This window comes from Dipodomys spectabilis, unplaced genomic scaffold (genome assembly GCF_019054845.1).
Source record: "Dipodomys spectabilis isolate Male_0828 unplaced genomic scaffold, ASM1905484v1 ptg000335l, whole genome shotgun sequence".
Lineage (NCBI taxonomy): Eukaryota > Metazoa > Chordata > Mammalia > Rodentia > Heteromyidae > Dipodomys > Dipodomys spectabilis.
The window spans coordinates 1,057,015-1,078,833 of NW_024871012.1; the positions used below are offsets into that span (position 1 = coordinate 1,057,015).

The window sequence follows — 21,819 nt, forward strand, 5'->3', positions numbered from 1 at the left end:
ACCTCTTTTGCTAATGTCCCCCTATGATGCAGCTACTTTCTGAACTTCAGTCGAGATCTTGGTACATGCTGCTGATGGTGTGAGTCACTTGGTTGTATATGGCTCTTGAAATTGTGCCATGGAGGGCTGAGGAGACTTCCTGAGAAAAGCCTGCCCATCCAGTTCAGGACGGGGAGACAGGAACACTCCTGCTATTGACAACGTTCTTGCAGCGTTGGTCTGGAAGGGCCGGCTGAACACTGGGCCAACCAGAGAGTCTGTGGGTGGGTTGATTATGTGGATGTTGAGCAATCATTTGGGACAAATCTAAGATGAGATCGATGAAGTTTGCATTCCGTGGCGATTACTCAAACACAAAGATCTAGGCATGGACTGATAGCAGCAACCAAAAAGAGCAAAAAAGGCAAAAAGAAATGGGGAGACAGAACGTATTCTTGGTTGCCACACAGAATGAGAGGCCATCTGAGACCCAGGCCAGGAAACTCTTACGTGTGGCTTGCAGGTCCGTCGAGAGCACATACAATAGCAACAACCCTCACCTCACACGTTTTGAACATAGGAAACGAAGGGATATGTGTTAGTTCCGGTTTCCCCCATGTGGACCATGTCTTCCGTCACTGCCAGGTTGCAAAGAGAAGTCTTGATCATCAATTGCTAACGAAAGAGTAGGAGAAGAAAATAAAGCAATACAGTTCTGCAGAATGGAGGTGGGCAGGTGTCAACAATTAGCTAATGTTCCAGGGCAAGAGAGAAGCCAGGTCTTTCCAATGCTGTCGCATTAGCAGCCTGCTCAAAGCCCAATCTGGCCTGTCTCTCTCCCACTCAGACGCTTCCACACAAAATCAACGTTGTCCTTCTTCTTGTCAAACCTGCGACGCATCTGGAACTCGTTGCACTGCGTGTGCAAAAGGTCAGTATGGGGAGAGACGGGGGAAGGGAGGGCAGGCCCATTTCCTGTCACCTCATATGTCAACCTGTTCTAGTTCCGGGCTTTGGAGGACTTGGATCTAGTCCCATTGCATGGTCCTGTCCCCAAGGAGACTCGCCAAGAAAAAATGCTGGGCCAATGTGGATGGAAATTGGCCATCAAGGGACAAATAGAGATAGTTTTCTTAATCCAAAAGCAAGACCACGCAAGGTGTTAACAGGCCCATGTATTAAGGTCCATGGGTACTTGATATTTCTGTTCTTTTGAAACACACCCCTAACACAAGAAGACGTAGGAGGAGACTGTGACCAGGGATGGAAAGGCTTGGTTTTTTTCCTTTGATAATGAATTTAGAGGTGGGAGAGGAGGTGGGAGAGGAGGGAGAGGTAGGAGTAGAAAGACTCACTGACGATCAAGGTCTTCATTGTTTATAAAAGCATTTCCATACTCATGGGGCTGAGATCTGAGGGCTGACGTGCAAAGCTAACCGTGGCAGACAACTCTGAGAGCCTCTAATCTCCAGCTAACTAGCAAAAGAAAGCAAGAAGTGGTTGGTGGTGTGGTTTAAGTGGTAGTGAACCAGCCTTAAACAAAAAACAAAACACACACCCACACCCCCTGACACACACAACACTAAGTTCAAGCCCCAGTATCCACACCAAAAAACTAATCTTTTTTAAAAGTTATAAGTAATAAGCCACCCCAGAATTAGGAGGGTATTTCATTTACACGCTGCATTAACATAATGGACCCATTAAAGTCCCATCACAAGGGCCATATAGGAACCTGCTGTGTAGATACATATTCCAGAACTCCCACTGAGTACACCAAGCCGATCATGACTATGTTGTCCCTACACAGGATGTAAGGAAATCATTCCTATCATATGCTTTCATTGATAAGTTAGGTACAAATAGGAGCTTTACAATAGACCGGAATCTAATAACAGAGGAAAGCAAAACAATCAGGGCAAGGGCCTCCAGCTGCCTACTTTCTTTACAGAGACGTCAGTCATCTTGGAGGTCTTTGCATCACTGATGTGTGTTTTCTAAGTCTGAAATGAGCTCCAGGGGCTGCAGAGGGTTTGTCGCTGCAGCGTGGGGGGGGGGGGGGGGGGGGTCGGCCTGAGCTGTGCACACACGGCTCGCGCTCACGGTGGCTTTTCCTCTCTGCCTTGCATGTCTAGGTGCCTATCTGTTGGCTCAGGCCTGCGTGGCCTCCTGTCCCCAAGGCACGTGGGCCTCGGACAGGAGTGGCCGCTGTGAGCACTGTGCTGAGGGCTGTGGCTCCTGCTCCACCGCCGACCGCTGCGCCACGTGCCGCATGCAGCCGGACTTGCCGCTCTTCCTGCACGAAGGCAGGTGCTACTCCCGGTGTCCTGAGTAAGTGAACGCTGGCTAGGGTGCTTTGTGTCCACCGGCATCGTCACCCTTGGCCTCAGCAAACAACACTTAACCCCACTTCAGACTCCGGCCTCTCCCGGTGACAACTCTAGGCGTGTGTTTTTTACCTGCCCTGCACCTTGTGCTCCATAGCCATGGAGTCGGGTTGAGGGAAACGCGATTTCATGCTGGTGCAGATATCACAGGACTCTCACACAAACCTCGATGCCACGCAGCTACACGTAGCGAGGCGAGACTGGCACTTGCGAGGGCATGCTCTGTGACTCCCTCCTATTAATGATCAAGCGATGTCAGCCTGGTTTTCTGGTTGAGGCCTAAGGAGTAAGATCAGCCTAGGAAGAAAACGTCTCTGAGACTCTTGTCTCCATGTCACCAGCAAAGAGCTGGAAATTGGAGCTGTGGCTCAAGTAGATCTCCCACCTTGAATTTAAAAAAAAAAAACCAAGGGGGGCTGGGAAGTGGCTCAGTGGTAGAGTGCTTGCCTTGCATGCATGAGGCCCTGGGTTCGACTCCTCAGCACGACATAAGCAGAAATAATCCGGAAGTGGTGCTGTGGCTCAAGTGGTAGAGTGCTCGCCTTGAGCTGAAGAGCTGAGGGACAGTGCCCAGAGTTCAAGCCCCATGACCAACCAGGAAAAAAAAAAGCCAAAGGATAGGACCCAGGCTCTGAGTTCAAGCCCCAATATGGGCAATCACTCAATCAATCAATCAATAAGCAATGTTATGATCTGAACCTCTTCTAAATTATAGAAGCTGTGAATTCAAAGTTAAAAAAAAAAAAAGCAACACATTACTTTCTAAGTCCCAGGGTTTTCCAGCCCCTGGCTTTATTGTTCCTTTGGGCTTCCTATCAACACCTTTAGCAGCTTTACCAGCAAGTGAACGAAAAAGCAAGTGGAAAGTCCATTAGGAAACTTCTAGGAATATGCAACAGATCGGGGAAATCCTTATTGATGAATGCCATGGCCAAAATGTCTTCTGCGCAGATCCCAGCGGGTTCTCTACCAGCCCCCATCCCCCGCCAGGCTGTCCCTCCCTGAACAGCCAGAAGCACAGGCAGAAAAGCCTCATTTCTCCCTGCTTATCCCTCCTTTGAAGAGGAAAGAAAACTCCCTCAGACTTCCAGACCCCTTTGCCAGGACCCACCACTTCACACCTTCCCACACCAGGCTCTGCTGGGGGAACATGGAACCCCCCCCAGACCTCCCCTTGTGTGGGGTCCCCCCTCCCCAGATGTGGGAAATGGTGGATGGTACCTAGGCTGCAGGCAGCTGCTCCGGGCTTCCCTGAACACAGGAACACACCCTAGAAGAAGCCTCATTGAAAGATTAGGCCCAGGAAGAGATGAAGAAAATACACCACCAGGAGCAACGCACTGTAATGAGAGTGAAGTGCTCCTATCCCTCTCTCTCTCTCCCTCTCTCTTATAATATACTTATAATATATAAATATGTATACTCACATACATATGAGTTCTTCTCACTCCCTTTAACCTCTCATTTCTCACTCTCCCTACCAACTCCTCAGACAGTCCCTCTTTTACTTATGCTACGTTATTAGTATTAATTATTTTGTCATCATCAGTTGAGGTCTATGTGCTACTCATAAGTGAGAACGTCCTATTGTGTACGCGCAACATGATGATCTTCTGTGCCATCTATTTTCCTGCAAACAGCATAATTTCATTCTTCTTTATAGCTGAATATAGACCACCTTTCCTTTCCATTCATTTCTTATTGGGCATATAAGCTGATCCCACAGCTTGGCTATTGTGCATAGTGCTAAAATAAGTATGGATATGCAGGTATCTCTCTTGTATATTCAATAGGCCCTAAATTAACCACAAATGAATGTACTGTATGCAAGACTATAAATAAATATACAAGAGAGATGCTTGTGTGTCCCCATTTATGGCAGCAGTATTGGTAAGTCAGAAGGTAAATATCGTCATTATCTTGAGGAACCTCCAGACTGATTTCCACGTGTTTGCACTAGCCTCCAATCCCACCAGCAGTATATCAGTGTTGCTCCTCCATGCAAGCCCAATTCTTTTGGAGTTGCTTGTTTTCTTGAAGATTGTTATTCTACTTGGGATGATGCAGAAGCTCAGTGTACTCTTAATTGGCATTTTCTTTATGTCTAATGATACTGAACTTTTTTCTTCACGCATTCACTAGCCATTTGCACTAAGAGCTATCTGTTCAATTCATTTTCTCATTTATTTTCCTTTTGCTGTTTAACTTTTTGAGTTCTTTGTATAATCTAGATATTAATCCTTTATCCACTGACTAGCTGGACAAGCCTTTCTCCCCCTTCTGTAGGTTGGATCTTGTCATTGTTTCTTTGCTATGCAGAAGCTTTGGCAGTCTCATTTATCAATTGCTACTCAATTTCCAGTCCTTCTCAGAAAATAATTGCCTGTGACTACAGAGTCCAAAGTCTTCCCATAGTCATGTTAAGATTTCATTACAGTAAAGCCTTTGATCCGTTTTGAAATGGTTTTGTGGTAGATGAGAGGGGCCTATTGCCTTCCACATGGAGATAATCAGTTCCCGCCCCCCCCCCCCCGCCCCGCACCATTTGTCTTCTCTACAGTCTATGTTTTTGACTCCTTTGTCAAAAACCAAGTAGCTGTAACGGTGTGAGTTTTTTTCTGGGTCTTCTGTTCTTTCCTATTGATGATCTACTTGTCGGTTTTACACATGCTATGTTTGGGGACAGGAGAAGAGAGAGATTTTTGTTGTTGTTATTGTTGGTCTTACTGCTCTGTAAGTAGAACTTGCAGTTATGTATTATGATACCTCCAGCCTTACTCTTCTGCTCAGATTGCTTTTCTATTAGGTTTGTTTTAATGTTTCCATATAAATTTTGGAATTGATTTTTTTTATCTCTATGAAGAATGACACTGGGATTTTGATGGGAATTACACTGAATCCATAAATTGCTTTTTGTAGTATAACCATTTCCAAATATTGATTCTACTGATTTATGAGCCTAGGAGGTCTTTTCTTTTCTTTTTTTTTTTTTTTGGCCAGTCCTGGGGCTTGAACTCAGGGCCTGGGCACTGTCCCTGAGCTGCTTTTTTGCTCCAGTCTAGCATTCTACCACTTGAGCCACAGCGCCACTTCCAGCTTTTTCTGTTTCTGTGGTGCTGAGGAATTGAACCCAGGGCTTCGTGCATGCAAGGCAAGCCGTCTACCACGAAGCCACCTTCCCAGCTGGACGTGTTTTCATCTTCTGTTGCCGTCTTCACTCTTTTTTCAGGGTTTTATCGTTTTTGCTGTAGAGATCTTTCACCACCTGCTAGCTAAGTTTGTTCTCAAGTATTTTTAGACTATTGAGAATGGAATTATTGTCCCAACCTGTCCATTGTTGGTGTACAAAACAGCTACGCAGCTTTGCATATTAACGTTATACCTTGCGACACTGAGATCCCACTTCTTAAAATCCTCCAACATCCCCTCCCTAGGAGGTGACCATCTGGGGACATTCAAGAGCCAAACTACAGCAGTTGATGAATGGGTAAACTGAATGTGGCATCTGGTGTTAAAAGATAAAGTGGGGCTCATTAAAGTATTTTCTGTTTTTGTTGTCTTTTTTTATTAGCACATAGTAACTGCACATTAAAATTCTAACTAGTTCGTTTGTGTTTTGCGTGGCACATGCATCGGATCACACCAGACTACCAGTGGTTCATTGCTCCGTTGCAGAAATGAAAAGAGGAATGTTTTATAAGGTGTTTGCCAAAGTGACACGCAGAAAATATGTTCAATTCACTCAAGTGGGAAGTTTTGAGTGGAAGGTTCGTTGGGGGCTTCTGATTAGTTAAATTACATTTCCTTTTGCCGTTTTGATTGAGCTTCTGTTTGTTTGCATGAGAACCCAAGACACTTGAGTTGTCTCCATTTGTTGGCCTCCCAACAAATTTATTTTTAACACCAGACAGTGAAATATTATTCACTGAAAGAATCAAACCATGAAGCTGGGTGCTGGTGGCTCATGCCTGTAATCCTAGCTGAGATCTGAGGATGGCAGTTCAAAGCCAGCCTGGGCAGAAAAGTCCCTGAGAGTCTCATCTCCAATAAACTACTCTGAAAAGGCCACAAGGGGCACTGTGGCTCAAGTGACAGAGCACTACCCTTGAGCACAAAGAGGCTCAGGGACAGCCCAAACCTCCCTCGAGCCATGAGCACCAGAATGCATATTACTATGTGAACAAAACCTACGAACTGTATGACTCCAATTCTGAAAACAGCCAACATGGAGCCAATACAAAAGAGATCCCAGAGGCTTTTAGGGTAGTGAAGTTACTCTAGGACACCACACTGAAGGGTACAGTCCTTACATCATTTCAATGAGTCCAAGGCGGAGAAAACTTAATCCCTAATTTTCCTACCAATACACCAAATGGTTGCTAGAAAGTTTAGGGCAGCTATATAATCTCGGTCTTTGTGTCTGGCAAGAGAAGAATTCAGGCAAGACCAAAACATAAAAGAAGGGTCGTGGAAGAGAAATCTGACAGAAAGAGAGCCCATGGCTAGACGTGGGGAAGACAGCCCCCCAGCCCCGCTCTACCCTCTTAGTTCTCTTCTGCATTACAGAGCACGGCCTTGGGTTAAGTAGGGGGAACTGGGTCTTTGCAGACGGCTTTCTGATGGCTGGGTCTGCCTTCTGTTTCTGGTAAGGTTGCCAGGCTAAGGATCTCCGGTTCCACCCTTATTTCCTCACCCTCTCCTCCCTCCTCTTCCTTTTGCAGCCTTCCTCCACCACCCCTCCCCACTTCGTTGTCAGGCCAGTTTTAATGCACCGTCGTATCCAGCCATCAGCAAGTACCCATAAGCCTCAATTTTCTGATTGGCTGCTTGGTAGGGGGAGGGGGGGAAGGTGGGGGTGATAGAGATGTGCCAATGTCGGGTGACGAATTATAACAAAGGCATCGCTGGGGTGGAGGAGGAGGAGGCTGTGCATGTAGAAAGTACCCTGAACACAAAAGGGGTTCCAACTGTAGAGAGCATGAATGGAAATACTTTTCATATGATTTTACTGTTATTGTTGAGGTGTTGTACAAAGGCGTTACTGCTCCCTGAGTCGAGGGAGTGAGCACATTTCATTTCGGACAGTGTCACTTCACCTCTGCTTTTCCCCAGTTCTCCCTTCCTGTCCCTGCCCACCCGTCGCAGAGTTCATTTTCCAGATCGTTTCCATGGAGCGCCATGCACAGTATGTTCTTTTTTTTTAATTTTTATTTATTTATTTTTTTTTGGGGGGGGTCCAGTCGTGGGGCCTGAACTCTGGGCCTGGACGCTGTCCCTCAACTCTTCAGCTCAAAGCTAGCACTCTACCACTTGAGCCACAGCGCCACTTCTGGCTTTTCTTCTTTTTGCTTATGTGGTGCTGAGGAATCGAACCCAAGGCCTCAGGCATGCAAGGCAAGCGCTCTGCCACTGAGCCACCTTCCCAGCCCCCACAGTATGTTCTTTAATTGGTGAAATGGTTCTAAAATTATTCAATTGAACAGAAAGGATGTTTCTTCGGCAAAAACAAGGCTTTCACGTGAAAGAACGTTATGACAATTATGGGGTACAACAAGGAATCAGAAGGTGACTACATGATAGCCCTATTATCCACTAGTGTTTACAAACGAACCAAATTCACCAGGAGAATGCCTAGCCTTTCGTTTTATTTTTCTAGATGTTCCCTATACCACCCTCAATCAGTAAGTCATGAAGAATTCCTTTTGTCTGCCAACGGCAAACAGCCTTTCCATCTGAGTGGGAATCTCTTTCTCCCCAAGTTGAAGCCCCATCCCGAGCCCCGCACGCAGCCTCTCCAATCTCTCTCCCGTCCTTCCACAGGGGCTTTTACGGCACAGACGGCCTCTGCGAACCGTGCAGCTCTCCCTGCAGAATCTGCGAAGGAAATGCCACCAACTGTCAGACCTGTGAAGAAGGGTTTGTCCTAGATGGCAGAGAATGCTGGGAAGCCTGTCCTGAGAAACACGTGGCTGTGGACGGGGTGTGCAGGCACTGTCCGGAGATGTGTCAGGAGTGTCTCCATGAGAGAACATGCAAAGGTACTCCCCAGAGAGAGGGGGAGCCCCGTGAGCCCCTGGGAACCACAGCGTGTCCTCAGCAAACCTCCACAGCCAGGCTCGGTCCGTAGGGAAACCTACCCACCGTGGTGCAAACTGAGAGTGACTTACTCTCTCTCCAATATGCAGTCTGCAGATTGAGACCAAGAAGATTCCTTCCACACACACGGGCTTAAAGGAGAGAGGGACACTAAACAAATGCCGAGGGCAGGATTGAGGCGTGGCTCAAGCGGTGGTGTTCCCGCCTAGGCAATATGAGGCCTGAAGTTCACATTCCCATATCACCAGCAAAAAAACAAAGCCAAAACACACAATCAACAAAAATAAAATAAACAGAGGTGATTAACGGAATGGTAAGAAGCGGGGAGCTGATGGCTCACCCCTGTAATCCTAGCTACTCACAAAGTTGAGAGCTGAGGATCTCAGTTTGAGATCCAGCCCAGGTAGGAGAGTCTGAGAGACTCTCATCTTTATTAAACGACTCAAAAACACAAAAAGGCAGAAATGGAACAGTAGCTCAAGTGGTAGAACACTAACTTTGAGCAAAAGAAGCTCAAAGACATCGCCTAGGTGCTCAGTTCAAGCCCTAGGACAGGCTAAAAAGAAAAAAAAAAAGCAAGAAAAGATAACCAAGAAACCAGGCCTGGGGGCTGGGAAGGTGGCTCAATGGTGGAACGCTTGCCTTGCATGCATGAGGCCCTCAGCACCTCACAAACAGAAAGCCGGAAGTGGTGCTGTGGCTCAAGTGGTAGGGCACTAGCCTTGAACTGAAGAGCTGAGGGACAGCGCCCAGGCCCAGAGTTCAGGCCCCATGACTGACAGAAAAAGAAAAAGAAACCAGGCCTGGTGGTGCATGCATATAATTCCAGAAAGTGGAGATAGGAAGATATCTGTCAGCCTAAGCACTCAGTGAGACCCTATGTCAAAAACAAAATAGAAGCAATAGTACTCTGGGCATGGCTCAAATGGTAGCGGGCTTGCTTAGCATGCAGAGAGAGAGAGACAGAGAGACAGACAGAGAGACAGACAGAGAGGCAGACAGAGACAGAGACAGAGAGACAGAGAGAGAGAGACAGACAGAGCGGGGAAGTACTGACAACTATAAAATGGAGACTAGCTCTCTGGCTATGAAGATTTTCTCGAGAATGATCTCCCAAGAAACATATCCAATTTCTTCTCCAAAACAAGACAAGCTACTTACCTGGTGTTGTTCTATTCAAAGCATCCTCTTGATGAGACCTCAAGGATTCTTCCCCGAATAAGAATAACAACAGAAACAAAATAAATCCACAAGTTATTATTTGTGCTGATTAATCATCTAGCCAAGGTCTGTGCTCTGACAGAATGCAAAATTAACTTGCTCTGCAATTTCTAACTTGTTTTTATTGTGGAACAGAGTCTGTTTTGCATCAGACAACTACAGGTAACTATTCATGCTTCTGGAGGTCTTCTGACAAAACCCCTAGCACCTCAGCCATCCCTGTCTGCCACAGTGATTTCTGGTACATCAGAAATGCAGGCCGCTTCCAGCACCCAGAGTTAGGATGTAAGGCCCCTCCCCAAGCCAGGGCCTCTTTGACCTTGAGGATTTGCCCTGGCAGGATGGGGTCAGCGTGAGTCCCAGTGGTGAGAGATGGGCTAGCTTCGCTGCCAGCCCCTGGAGCTCATGGGCCGCTCTTCCTTCCCGCAGAGTGCATGCCCGACTTCTTCCTGCATGAAGACACATGCCATCAGTCCTGTCCCCAGGGCTCCTACTCACACGCAGGCCAGTGTATCACCTGCCACGAAGACTGCCTCCAATGCAGCGGCCCCAAGGCGGATGACTGTGAGCAGTGTGCCGATATATCTAAGTCCCTCTACAAGGGGCAGTGCCTGGACGAGTGCCCAGTGGGAGCTTACTACGAGGAAGAGACCGAGAGCTGCCAAGGTAAGGGCCTGCTGAGTGCACGGCCACACACTCAGCCTGCCACTCAGCCTGCCGGGGGAGGAGCGATGGGTTTCCAAGGACAGCCTCTGCCCCAGGCAGTTAGTGCCAGCCGCACATCTGTAACCCGACCCTGTAAGGACGTCTACTCCAATTGGTTCTCATTTGTCTTTTGAAGTGGCTCGTTCAGAGCCAGGAGCTGATAGCTTACATCTGCCACCCTCACTATCAAAAGGCTGAGATCTGAAACCCACCCAAGTAGAAAAGTCTGTGAGATTCTTGTCTCCCAATAACCCCCAAAAAGCTGTCAGAGGAGGTATGGCTTAAGTGGTAGAACACCAGCCTTGAATGAAAAAGTTAAGAGAGAGCCTCCAAGCCCTGAGTTCAAGCCTCAGTACTGGCGATCCGCAAAAAAAAGAATCATGCATAATCTTAGATCTTGTCCATTCTATTAGTCACATATCACATGGACCCTCTTCCTAACCGAGAGTATGACATGCCAGTCAAATGGATTTTAGCAGAAATGATCAGCCTTCAACATGGCCCTAAATGGCTGGGTACTGGTGGCTCACACCTGTAATCCTAGCTACTCAGGAGGCTGAGACCTGAGGAGGTGGTTTGAAGCCAGCCCAGGCAAGAAAACCCATGAGACTCTTATCTCCAGTTAAGCACAGAAAAAGCCAGAAGTAGAGCTGTGCTTCAAATGGTAGAACACTAGCCTTGAGCAAAAAGCAGCTCAGGGACAGCACCCAGGCTCTGAGTTCAAGACTCCAGGACTGACAAGAAAGAAAAAGAAAAAGAAGAGAAGAGAAAAAAGAGCCTAATTGAAAGGTTTAAGTTTTAAGCCACTACAAATTGATCACATTAACTAAGCGAGTCACAGAGAATTTCCCCTGTGCGTCTTGTCTCCTTTTGAGATTTGCTTCCCACAGCTCATCCATTTCTCCCTGTTCACCTTCAGCCTCTCTGGCCCCATTCCAAATACTTCCCCCAAGCACGTCAGTCCCTACACACTGAAGAAAAATAATGTTATTTATACCTCCTTCTGTTGTGACTGGGCATGGATTGTTTGCCTCTTATTCATAATCTGGGAACCAAAACATAAAGTAAATTGCCCATTATGAGGAATTCCCAAACTAAGAAGAAAAGCATACTGGGAAAGACTTTTCTAAAGCCCAGGCAGCTGCCCACACCTTTCTGGGAGCATCAGGTCAGCACTGGCAGGAGGACCTGGGGAAGGACCTGGGTTCGGCTCCTGACCTCTGCTGGCCACGTGGTTCAGCATCTGCAGTCTCCACGTCCAGACACAGCTATAATAAGATGAGAATGACAGCAATACTGACATCACACACCTGTTCACCCACAGTGTCAGGCTGCTTCCTGCCCTGCTCTCTCCCAGGTCTGGGCAGCAAGAGAGACAGAATCTGTGCCTTTGTAGAGTGCACATTCTATTGGGGAGGAAAGAAAAACAATCAGACATGGGTGGAGCTAGGAAGATAGGCCGATGTGTTATTGTAATGTGTCTGATACACCGCTAGGGTGCCCGCAGAGGCCTGGCCCCTCCCCTGGGTGCTATGTGCCCATAAATGAATGTGATAGAATTTATTTTTGGTCATGAGTGATTATGATTTTTCCAACAACTGCTGTATTAGGGGAAGGTGGAAGGATGGCATTGACCAAGATGCATGGTACTCATAAACTGACTTGTTAAATTGAAACCCCTCTGTACAGCTATATAAAGGTATAGGCCTAGCCAGACATTGGTGTCTCACAGCTATAAATCCTAGCTACTCGGGAGGCTGAGATCTGAGGACTGCAGTTGCAAGACAGCCTGAGAAGGAAAGTCCGTGAGACTCTTATCTCAAATTAGCCACCAAAAGGCTGGAAATAGACCTGTGGCTCAAGTGGTAGAGCACTAACTTTGAGGAAAAAAGCTCAGGAACAGTGTCTAGGCCATAAGTTCAAGCACCAGGACAAGCCCTCCCTCCTGGACACACAAAGATATAGATAGATAGATGGATGGATGGATGGATGGATGGATGGATGGATGGATGGATGGATGGATGGATGGATGGATGGATGGATGGACGGACGGACGGATGGGCGGGCCGGCGGGCGGGCAGACGGGCAGGCAGGCAGGCAGGCAGACAGACAGACAGACAGACAGATAGACAGAGAAGCTGAAGTTATTGTGGGGAAGGAAGCAAAGGACCAAGAGGCAATGAGGGTTATGATGGCAGAAATGGCCACAGAGGAGTATATGGCAGAGACCATGCTTTGTATAATGCTTGTCATCATTTCCGTGCAGTGGTGTGGTTATAATGGGCCTTGCCAATATTTCTGGGGTGACTTTTCAGGCAGGGACTCTCTGAGAAAATGAAGCCGTCATCTTTTCTCATTTTGTGATGGCAGAGTTCAACTCTTAACCTTACAGCCCAGCAGCCCTACCTACCATCCTTGGCACAAAGCCTTAGAAATTTCCAGATGATCAGGAGTGTATTCCTAGAAGAGCATCCTGGCCTTCTCTTACTATCTCCTCCCCCACCCTCCCTGTCACACCCACAGATTGCCCCAAGTTCTGCCACACCTGCTCATCACCCGGGACCTGTATCACGTGTCGGAAAGGCTGGAAAAAGACCAAGCTCGGGAACTGCATTCCGCACAGCGAGTGTGCGGCCATTGAGTACTGGGATGAGGCGGGGCACAGGTGTCGGCCATGTCACCGCAAGTGCTGGCACTGCTCAGGGCCCAGGGAGGACCAGTGCGAAGCCTGCCCCAGGCCCAGCCTCCTTCTCAGTGAGTGACGCCCACCCAGCTCCTCCTCCACCCTCAGGAAGGCGTGGCTTTTCTCTCCCTCTTGGGAACCTACTGGCAAGATGCTTGATGCCTGGTGGATATCAGCTTCTTGTTTAGTAAATGGGGGGGGGGGGGGGGGGAGGGAACACTTGCAAGTCTACAGAAAAGATCCACGACTGAGAAAAGTACATAGATGACCCTCACACCGATGCCCTTTGCCCAGGTTGCCTACTGTGAATCTTTGATCCACTGATGATCCCTCCATCCTTAATCCATAACATACCCTTACTTGTGGCACATGGTTGCTGAGCTTCCTGACATAACCACAGGACAGTTGTCAACACTAATCAATGTACATTGATGCAGTACTGCAACATACCCCTGGCTAGAGTTCCATCTAGGGTCAGCCATTGCATTGAGCATTCTTGTCTCTTCAGCCTCCTTCAGTCTGCAGCATTGGCACAAAACTGTCTCTGTCTTTTGTGATAGCGAGTCCCCATCTCCCCTTGGGGGCTGGTGTGAGTTTCCTTAATGATTGATAGAGATTATGCATTTTCAGCCAGAGTGGATGATATTGTACTCCCTATGCATATGATATCCACCAGCCTCTTATCCCTGGTATAAATGTTGATCATCTGGCCAAGATCCCCAATCTCCCTACTGCGTGAGAAACTGATTACTATTGATCCCCTTGTAATGAATGAACAGTGTGTGAGACACCTTACACACATGTTCATATTCAACTCCTCATCAAAATTTCCCCTTCACAGCTGTTGATTAACACCTTTTCTTGGCTACATATGATGGCATTATATATGCCTGTAATCTCAGTGTGCGGGAGACTGAGGCAGGAAGATTGAGAGTTCAAGGCTAGCTTGAGCTTTATAGTGAGACTCTGTCTCAAAATGAAATGAAATCATCTCCAGCCAGACACTGGTGACTCATCCCTGTAATCCTAGCTATTCAGAAAGCTGAGATTTGAAGCTCATGCTTTGAAGCTAGCGGGCGGGGGGGGGGGGGGGGGCAGATAAATTTGAGCAACTTATTTCCAATTAGCCTGCAAAAAGGCAGAAGTGGAGGTGTGGCTCAAGAAAAAAAAAATTAAAACAACTACTTAAGAGTGTAAGGCCCTGAGTTCAAGCCTCAGTTTTAAAAAAGAAAATCTTGAACAAGCATAGTCCAAGGTTGCCTACCTTCAGCACATTTAGTCTGAAGGTGATTGCTAGTGTAAAACAAGTCCTAAGGTGTTCAGCAAGCCATGGTTGGGCTTAACACCAGCAAAGAGGAAAGACAACTGAATTCCACCAAAACTACCAGATGTGAAGGAGCTGAACTTCCCCGAGAGCATGGGGAAGACCAGAGAACATGTTCACAGCTGTCTTCCCATCAGTACACACAGTCTCACCATGGAAACAAGGGGAACGTTTTCTTCCTCTTCCTGGGACATCTCTATCCAGGGCCTCCTTCTCCCACTACTGGTCCACGCTGATTCCAGGTTCTCTGCACGCCTGCAGTCTTCCAGCCAGATCTATTGGGAGGGGTAGGGAGGGGGAAAACACCTTTGTTCCCAAGGATCTGCATCAGCCCACGAGGCTGTGGTGTCTCCCAGCAAACACACCGGGTCTGGGAGCCGTGGGGCAGGGTAGCTGTCAAGGTGGGCTCTTCTATTCTCCCGCAGACTCGACGTGCGTGGGGGACTGCCCGGAGGGCTACTACGCGGAGGAGGACAGCCATCGGTGCGTCCCGTGCCACAGCTCCTGCAGGACCTGTGAAGGGAAACACAGCCTGCAGTGTCTCTCCTGCCGGCCTGGCTGGCTCCAGCTGGGCAGAGAGTGTGTGCTTCGGTGCAGGGACGGGTAAGAGGCTCAGCCCAAGCTCCCCATTGGATTCACACAGTGGCTCACTTTACAGATCGGGAGACTGAGGCTCGGCACTAGTATACCCAGCCTCACTGCTCATGAGAAGCAAAGACGAGTCCGTTCACAACAACAGAAGAGAAACAGGAGAGGCAGATGCCCCGGGAGAGAACACAGCCGGTTAGAGGGTCCTGCCTGAGTCACAGGGCTTCATGCCCAGCCTCACTGATCATAAGGCGCGTCAGTAAATTTCAGGCTGACACAACACCTTCTTCCTTGAGAGCAGCCTGCCCGGTAGTGGATATTCTTTTCCTTCCGTTCCAGGATTTGTTCTGCTCCCGATAGAATATGGAGGATGTAATGGGAGAGATACGCTGATGTGCTCCAAGGGCTCGATTTCAGTTAGCATCTCCATTTATTCCCATTCATCTCCACCCTAGCATGCCTTCCATAAATCCACCCACTGAGGACATACTATATGCACCGTGGTGGATCACTCTAGAAGCATTTTGCAGATAGGGATTCTATTATTTTTCCTTTAAAAATGTTATATTGTGGCGGGGCACCGTTGGCTCACGCCTGTCATCCTAGCTACTCAGGAGGTTGAGATCTGAGAATCACGGTTCAAAGCCTGCCCAGGCAAGAAAGTCTGTGAGACTCTCATTTCCAGTAAACCAGAAAACTGGAAGTGGTGCCGTGGCTCAAGAGGTGGAGCACTAGCCTTGAGCTGAAGAGCTGAGGGATGCACCCAGGCCCAGTGTTCAAGCCCGTAGCAGACCAAAAAAAAAAAAGTTGTATTGTTATTATAAAAGTGATGTAAAAGGGGCTACGGTTATATAAGTCAGGTAATAAGTACATTTCTTTTTGAATAATGTCACCCCTTCCCCCACTCTCTTCCATTTTTTCCTCCCATCCCCCACCCACAAGTTGTATAGTTCATTTTTCACATAGTGTCTAGTGGGTACCACTGCTGTATTTGTTTACCCCTTATCTCTCCATTTCTGTGTACCCCCTCTTTACCATCTCAAAGACAGATAAACTAAAGCAAGCAAGATAAAAAGGAAAGACAGCAAGGACAGCAACATTGAAAACCTTGAATGAGTGGAGAAGGATTCTATTATTTTTTCAGTTAGGAAAAGCTATAAGTGGTTCATCAGAAGGTCTGTTTCCAGCAGATCAGGAAGAGGCTTCAATAAAGTCTGTCTGTTGCCCCTCCCACCACCAAGCATCTCAGAAAAGACAAAGATTGTTAACTTCCTCCTCCAAACCAGGAGCCTAAGAAAGGACCCAGGGGGAGAGGAGGGGGGGAGGGGCATGGGGGGGGAGGGGGAGGGTACAGACCCAGATCAACAGATCCCGTCTTCAGGTCTTCCCTAGATGCTGTCTAGTCTGCAGTGCTTACTTCGGCTTGTTTCATTCATTTTAGTGTGACACACTGGGATGCATTTTTATTTCCCTCATTGATTGATTGATTGATTCATTTATTATACATTTAATTTAAAATGTAAAGCCAGGCGCTGGTAACTCCCACCTGTAACTCTAGCCAATCAGGAGGTTGAGATGTGAGGAACATGATTTAAAGCCAGCTCGAGCAGGAAAATACTTGAGATTCTTATCTCCAATTAACCACCAAAAAAGCCAGAAGTGGAAGGAGCTGTGGCTCAAGGGATAGAGTGACATCCTTGAGCTAAAAATGCTAACGGATGGCACCCAAGCCCTGAGTTCAAGTCCTAGCACTGGTGAATTAAGACAAATACTTTGACTTTCCAGAGCTTATCCTTATTATAAGCTCCGGGGGCGGGGAGGGAATGTCTTATTTTTCACACATGCTACTCTAACACTCTACACAGAGTCCCGCACATTAGCTGCAATCCAAAACCCCGGCCACACAGATCAGTGGAGGAGGATCCTGCTAGATGGGGTGGGAAGGGGCTGCCCGGCCAAGTCCCCAGCTTCACACTGAACAGTATTTGAAAAGATCTGGATCCCATGTGTAGATCTTCCATCTTCCCCAGATCCAGTCATTGAGACCCTCTCAAACACACACACACACACACACACACAGATGTAATGCTATGGTTTGAGCTAAGGAACCGATTGTCTCCCAGTGTATGCAGCGACCCTAAGGAGACGGAAAGAGGAGGGGAAGGACTGGTTAAGTGCAGGTGGAGGTGCATTCCTCGTAGAGTCGGTGTCCACATGTTGGGCGTTGACCCCTGTGGTGCATCTCTTTGCTTTGGACAAGCGGGGATATAACCTTCTGCACTCTGTCCCAACACACATCTGGAGATTTAACTTCACAGAATGTTCTTTAAGAGTCAAGGAGCTGTCTGTGCTTGTGCATGGGATTCTGCAAGGCTTTGAGGCTTGTGGGACCCCACGGACCTCCCAGTAAGCAGTTGGGTAGACTATTCTTTCTCCTATATGTTCTAGCAAGCTCTGCATTGTCATTCTTTTAGCATCACTCTTTGATAATTGTGTGTGTGTGTGTGTGTGTGTGTGTGTGTGTGTGTGTGTGTGTGTGTGTACTGGTACTGGGGCTTCACGAAATTCAGGGCCTGAGTGCTGTCCCTTAGCTTTTTCACTCAAGGCTGGTGCTTGACTACTGAGCCCCAGCTCTACTTCTGACTTTTGGGTGGTTAATTGGAGATAAAAGTCTCACAGACTTTCTACCCAGGATGGCTTCAAACTGCAATGGTCAGATCGCAGCCTCCTGAGTAGCTAAGACTACAGGTGTGAGCCACTGGCACCCAGCTGATAACTTGTAAGACATACCTTGAAATAATAACCTTTCTGTCCTCCCCTATATAATTCTATAGATGCTTTTCATCTGTATAGTTACAATAGCGTAATGTCATTTAAAATAATTGTATGCTGACTCAGAGTTTGTAAAGCATTTCTACTCATAGTGTATCTGTGCACTTTGATTTGATTCCAGAACAATCTCTTGAGGTTGATTAGTCTCTCCACCTTACAGATAAGAAAACCAGTTCAGCGCAGTAAAGGGACTTGCCCAGTGTCCTATAACAACTAACCCAAGATAGACTGCAGCCTGAAAGTCTGGGGCGTCTGACCCCAGCCCCGGCTCCTTCTGCTGTGTATGAGTCTCTCTTGTTCCTGTGGCTTCCTTTCCCTTGAGTCATCTGTGGTCTGAGCCAAATACTCACTTCATGATTGATGCTTTCTTTTCATTCTATTATGTCTCAAATACTTCAGTCTTCAGATTGCCTCATAGAAATAAGTACACTCCACCCAACTGCAATTGTGTCTATGAAATCCCCCGAACACGGAGGCTAATAGCAGCAATTTCATAAATGGTGATTTGTTTTTACTCCCAACAACCATTACAAAGCACTTTATATGTATTTCATAAAGACTAACCTCACTCATGTCACCCCCTGTTTCAAGATGCTTTTTAAAATGGAAGTTAGAACCACTCAGGGGTACATTGAAACACACTGAAAGAGGAAGCAGTTGTGTATGCTTATAATCCCAGCACTTAGGAGGCTGAAACAAAAAGATAAAGCATTTGAGGCCATCTGGGGTACATGGTGAATGTATGTCTGGATATATAGTTGAAACTCTGTCAAAGGGAAGAAGGAAGGAAGGAAGGAAAGAAAGAAAGAAAGAAAGAAAGAAAGAAAGAAAGAAAGAAAGAAAGAAAGAAAGAAAGAAAGAAAGAAAGAAAGAAAGAAAGAAAGAAAGAAAGAAAGAAAGAAAGAAAGAGAAAGAGAGAGAGAGAAAGTGGGAGGGAAGGAGGGAGGGTAGGTGGGTAGAAGGAAGAAGAAAGAAGACAGAAAGAAAGGAGGGAGAGAAGAAGAAAGACAGACAGGAAGGCAGGCAGGCAGGCAGACATACAGGAAGGAAGGAGGGAAGGAAGGAAAGAAGGAAGGAAGGAAGGAAGGGGAGGGAGGAAGGGAAGGAAGAAGAAAGGGAGGGAGGGAGGGAGGGGGGGAGGGGGAAGGGAGGGAGGGAGGGAGAGAGGAAGGGGAAAAATCAAATCAAATTGAACAGAACAGAACAGAACAGAACAGAACAGAATAGAACAGAATAGTTATAACATCTTCCATCCCCAGATCCCATTCAACACAGATTAAGGCTCAACTTTGTAGAAAAGGCAGTGGTAGCAGTCATCGAGCTGTTACTGCATGTGGTGATGGCTAGGTCTTTTCACAGCTGCTACCCAACATAAGCCTCACAAAGAGTAAGGCAGGCAGGGCCATAATGCCCAAGGCCCAGGTAAGAAGGCAGAGTCATTATTCCTTCGAGTCTTGGCAGTGCATTTAATGGGTAAAGGGTAAAGAAAGAGCCCTACGCCCCTAGCTTGTCCACCGATCTTCCCTAGATAGCCACGATTTTACACTACACCCAACTTACAGGCAAAGATTGTATAGTCAGCATTCCCAACTCCTTGGGTTTCGCCTGGGAATCACAGATTGAAAACATTTAGGGAGGAAAACGCACCTGTATTGAACATGTACAGACTATGTCACTGTCATTATTCCCTAAACGATGCAGTGTCCCAAATATTCGCGTGACATTTCCACTGCATCCGATAGTCTAGGTAATCAGTACCAAGAGGAGGGTGTGCAGAAGCGATGTGAGATGCTCACCCTTTTGCCTAAGGGTCTTGAGCATCCATGGCTTTGGAACCAGTAAGAGATGTCTGTCTTCCATTTTGCCTCCTTCTGGGTTGCAGATATTATGCAGAAAACTCCAGTGGTCATTGTAAGAAATGCGACAAGAGATGCAAGACCTGCGGGGGCCCGCAGCCCACAGACTGTCTGTCGTGTGACAAGTATTTCTTCCTCCTCCGCTCCAAGGGGCAGTGTTACCGCACCTGCCCCCAGCATTACCACGCAGAGCCACGCACTCAGACCTGTGAGAGATGCCATCCGACTTGCAATGAATGCAAAGGTGAGAGGGCAGGGGGGCTCCGTGGGCTGGCGTTGCGCTGGTGGGAAATGGAAAGCTTTCCTCCCTGCTTCTCCCTCTCCCCCTCCCCCGCCCCCCTCAGCGGCTCAGAGCTGCTCAGCAGCTCTGTCTTCTCCGGCTGTACCTGCCCACGAGAGTCGGTCCACTGCCATCCACGCCAGGCTTCCCAAAGACCTTTGCCTCACCTTCGCCCACGCTCCATCTCACTTTCCCACAGACTCCCCTGTCTCTCCCACGGAGCCTAACATCAGTGTTACTGGCTTCCACTCTAAGCCCCCACCCACCCACTACTGCAAAACCTCACAGTTATCCTTGACTCTCCTCTGCCCAACCTGTTTGTAGACCCCAGTGCTGTGCATGGCTAGAACCAGATCTCTCCGGTTCTCCCTTCCCTCCATTTTCTGGACTCAGCATCTATCAGATCTGTTGAAGTAGCCAGCAGGTCACCTCAACCCCTTGCTCCCTGTCCCAGGGCATCCTGCACCTGAATGCCAGAATGAGCTTCCTAAAATTCAGATTTGCTCATTTGTTCTATGCCTTGCTATATAACAAGATGAATACGAGTTCCCTCCCACCTTAGGCTAGACATAAGGGATGGAGTTCTTGTGTTGGGCTAAGGAGTGAGGATGGTGAAAAGAATCAGGAGAGGGCTGGGAAGGTGGCTCAGTGGTAGAGCGCTTGCCTTGCACACATGAGGCCCTGGGTTCGATTCCTCAGCACCACGTAAGCAGAAAAAGCCGGAAGTGGTGCTGTGGCTCAAGTGGTAGAGCGCTCACCTTGAGCTGAAGAGCTGAGGGACAGCGCCCAGGCCCAGAGTTCAGGCCCTACAACTGAACTGGAAGTTAGATCTAAATGATAAACCCATATGAAAACATATAGAAAATGAACCAGGAAGAATTTGGCAGCCTAAATAAGCAATTTGCCAATTAAATTGTGTTTCACTGACTTTTGATGCCCCCCCCCCACACACACAAAAAAAGAAGTAATCCATCCAAGCACTGGTGGCTCACTCTTGTAACCCTAGTTTCTCAGGAGGCTGAGATCTGAGGACCACGGTTCAAAGCCAGCCACACAGGAAAGCCTGTGAGACTCTTGATTGTGAAGTGTGACTAAGCACCCTGCATAGGGAAAGACTTCCATCAGGACAACTCACAACTCCACAGCCATTCCCATTGCTCTCATTCCCCTGTTTGGAAATTTTCAGTGAAAATGCCAGGGCCTTCCACATAAAATGAACTAGAGTTCAAGTCTTCTGACTCCAAATTCCTTCCAGAAACTACCCCCTCGGGCTGGGAAGGTAGCTCAGTGGTAGAGCGCTTGCCTTGCATGCATGAGGCCCTGGGTTCAATTCCTCAGCACCACATAAGCAGAAAAAAAAAAAATGCTGGAAGTGGCACTGTGGCTCAAGTGGTAGAGCGCTAGCCTTGAGCTGAAGAGCTGAGGGACAGCGCCCAGCGCCTGTGAGTCAATGAACCTGAATGTGAAGCTTGACTTATTACTTAGGTAAACTTGGATGGGTGACTTTGCAATATTTTTATATATACACTATATATTACCTATTATACTATATAATAATTCTATATTAACTATATATTGTACATATTATATAAACTTTATGTAATATGTTATTGTAATATAATAATAATATATTAAATTTAACAAATACACACACATACCAATACATAGGATGTCAAATTTCTGAGAAAATGCTTTATAGTTCTGAAGAGTTTCAGAAGAATCTATGATAACCACCATCACCATCATCACTCCCAAAATTAAAGAGCCACAGATAAAATGATCTCCAAAATCTTTTTCTCCCTCAAACTTCAAATCCCAAGTGCAGTGCTCTGTCTCAGGAAGGACAGTGTGCTCGCGACTCGTCTGCC

General features: G+C 47.4%; 1 protein-coding gene across 1 annotated transcript in view; it reads left to right on the top strand.

Moving 5' to 3' along the window:
• LOC122095126 (proprotein convertase subtilisin/kexin type 5-like) overlaps positions 1-21,819 on the top strand; it is a 93,281-nt gene that overhangs the window by 63,668 nt on the left and 7,794 nt on the right. Inside the window, exons 3-9 of the mRNA XM_042665611.1 lie at positions 2,115-2,285; positions 7,479-7,551; positions 8,187-8,404; positions 10,113-10,349; positions 12,912-13,142; positions 14,821-14,998; positions 19,698-19,915. Of these exons, the coding sequence (XP_042521545.1) occupies positions 2,115-2,285; positions 7,479-7,551; positions 8,187-8,404; positions 10,113-10,349; positions 12,912-13,142; positions 14,821-14,998; positions 19,698-19,915 (1,326 nt within the window). The remainder of the gene's footprint in view (positions 1-2,114; positions 2,286-7,478; positions 7,552-8,186; positions 8,405-10,112; positions 10,350-12,911; positions 13,143-14,820; positions 14,999-19,697; positions 19,916-21,819) is intronic.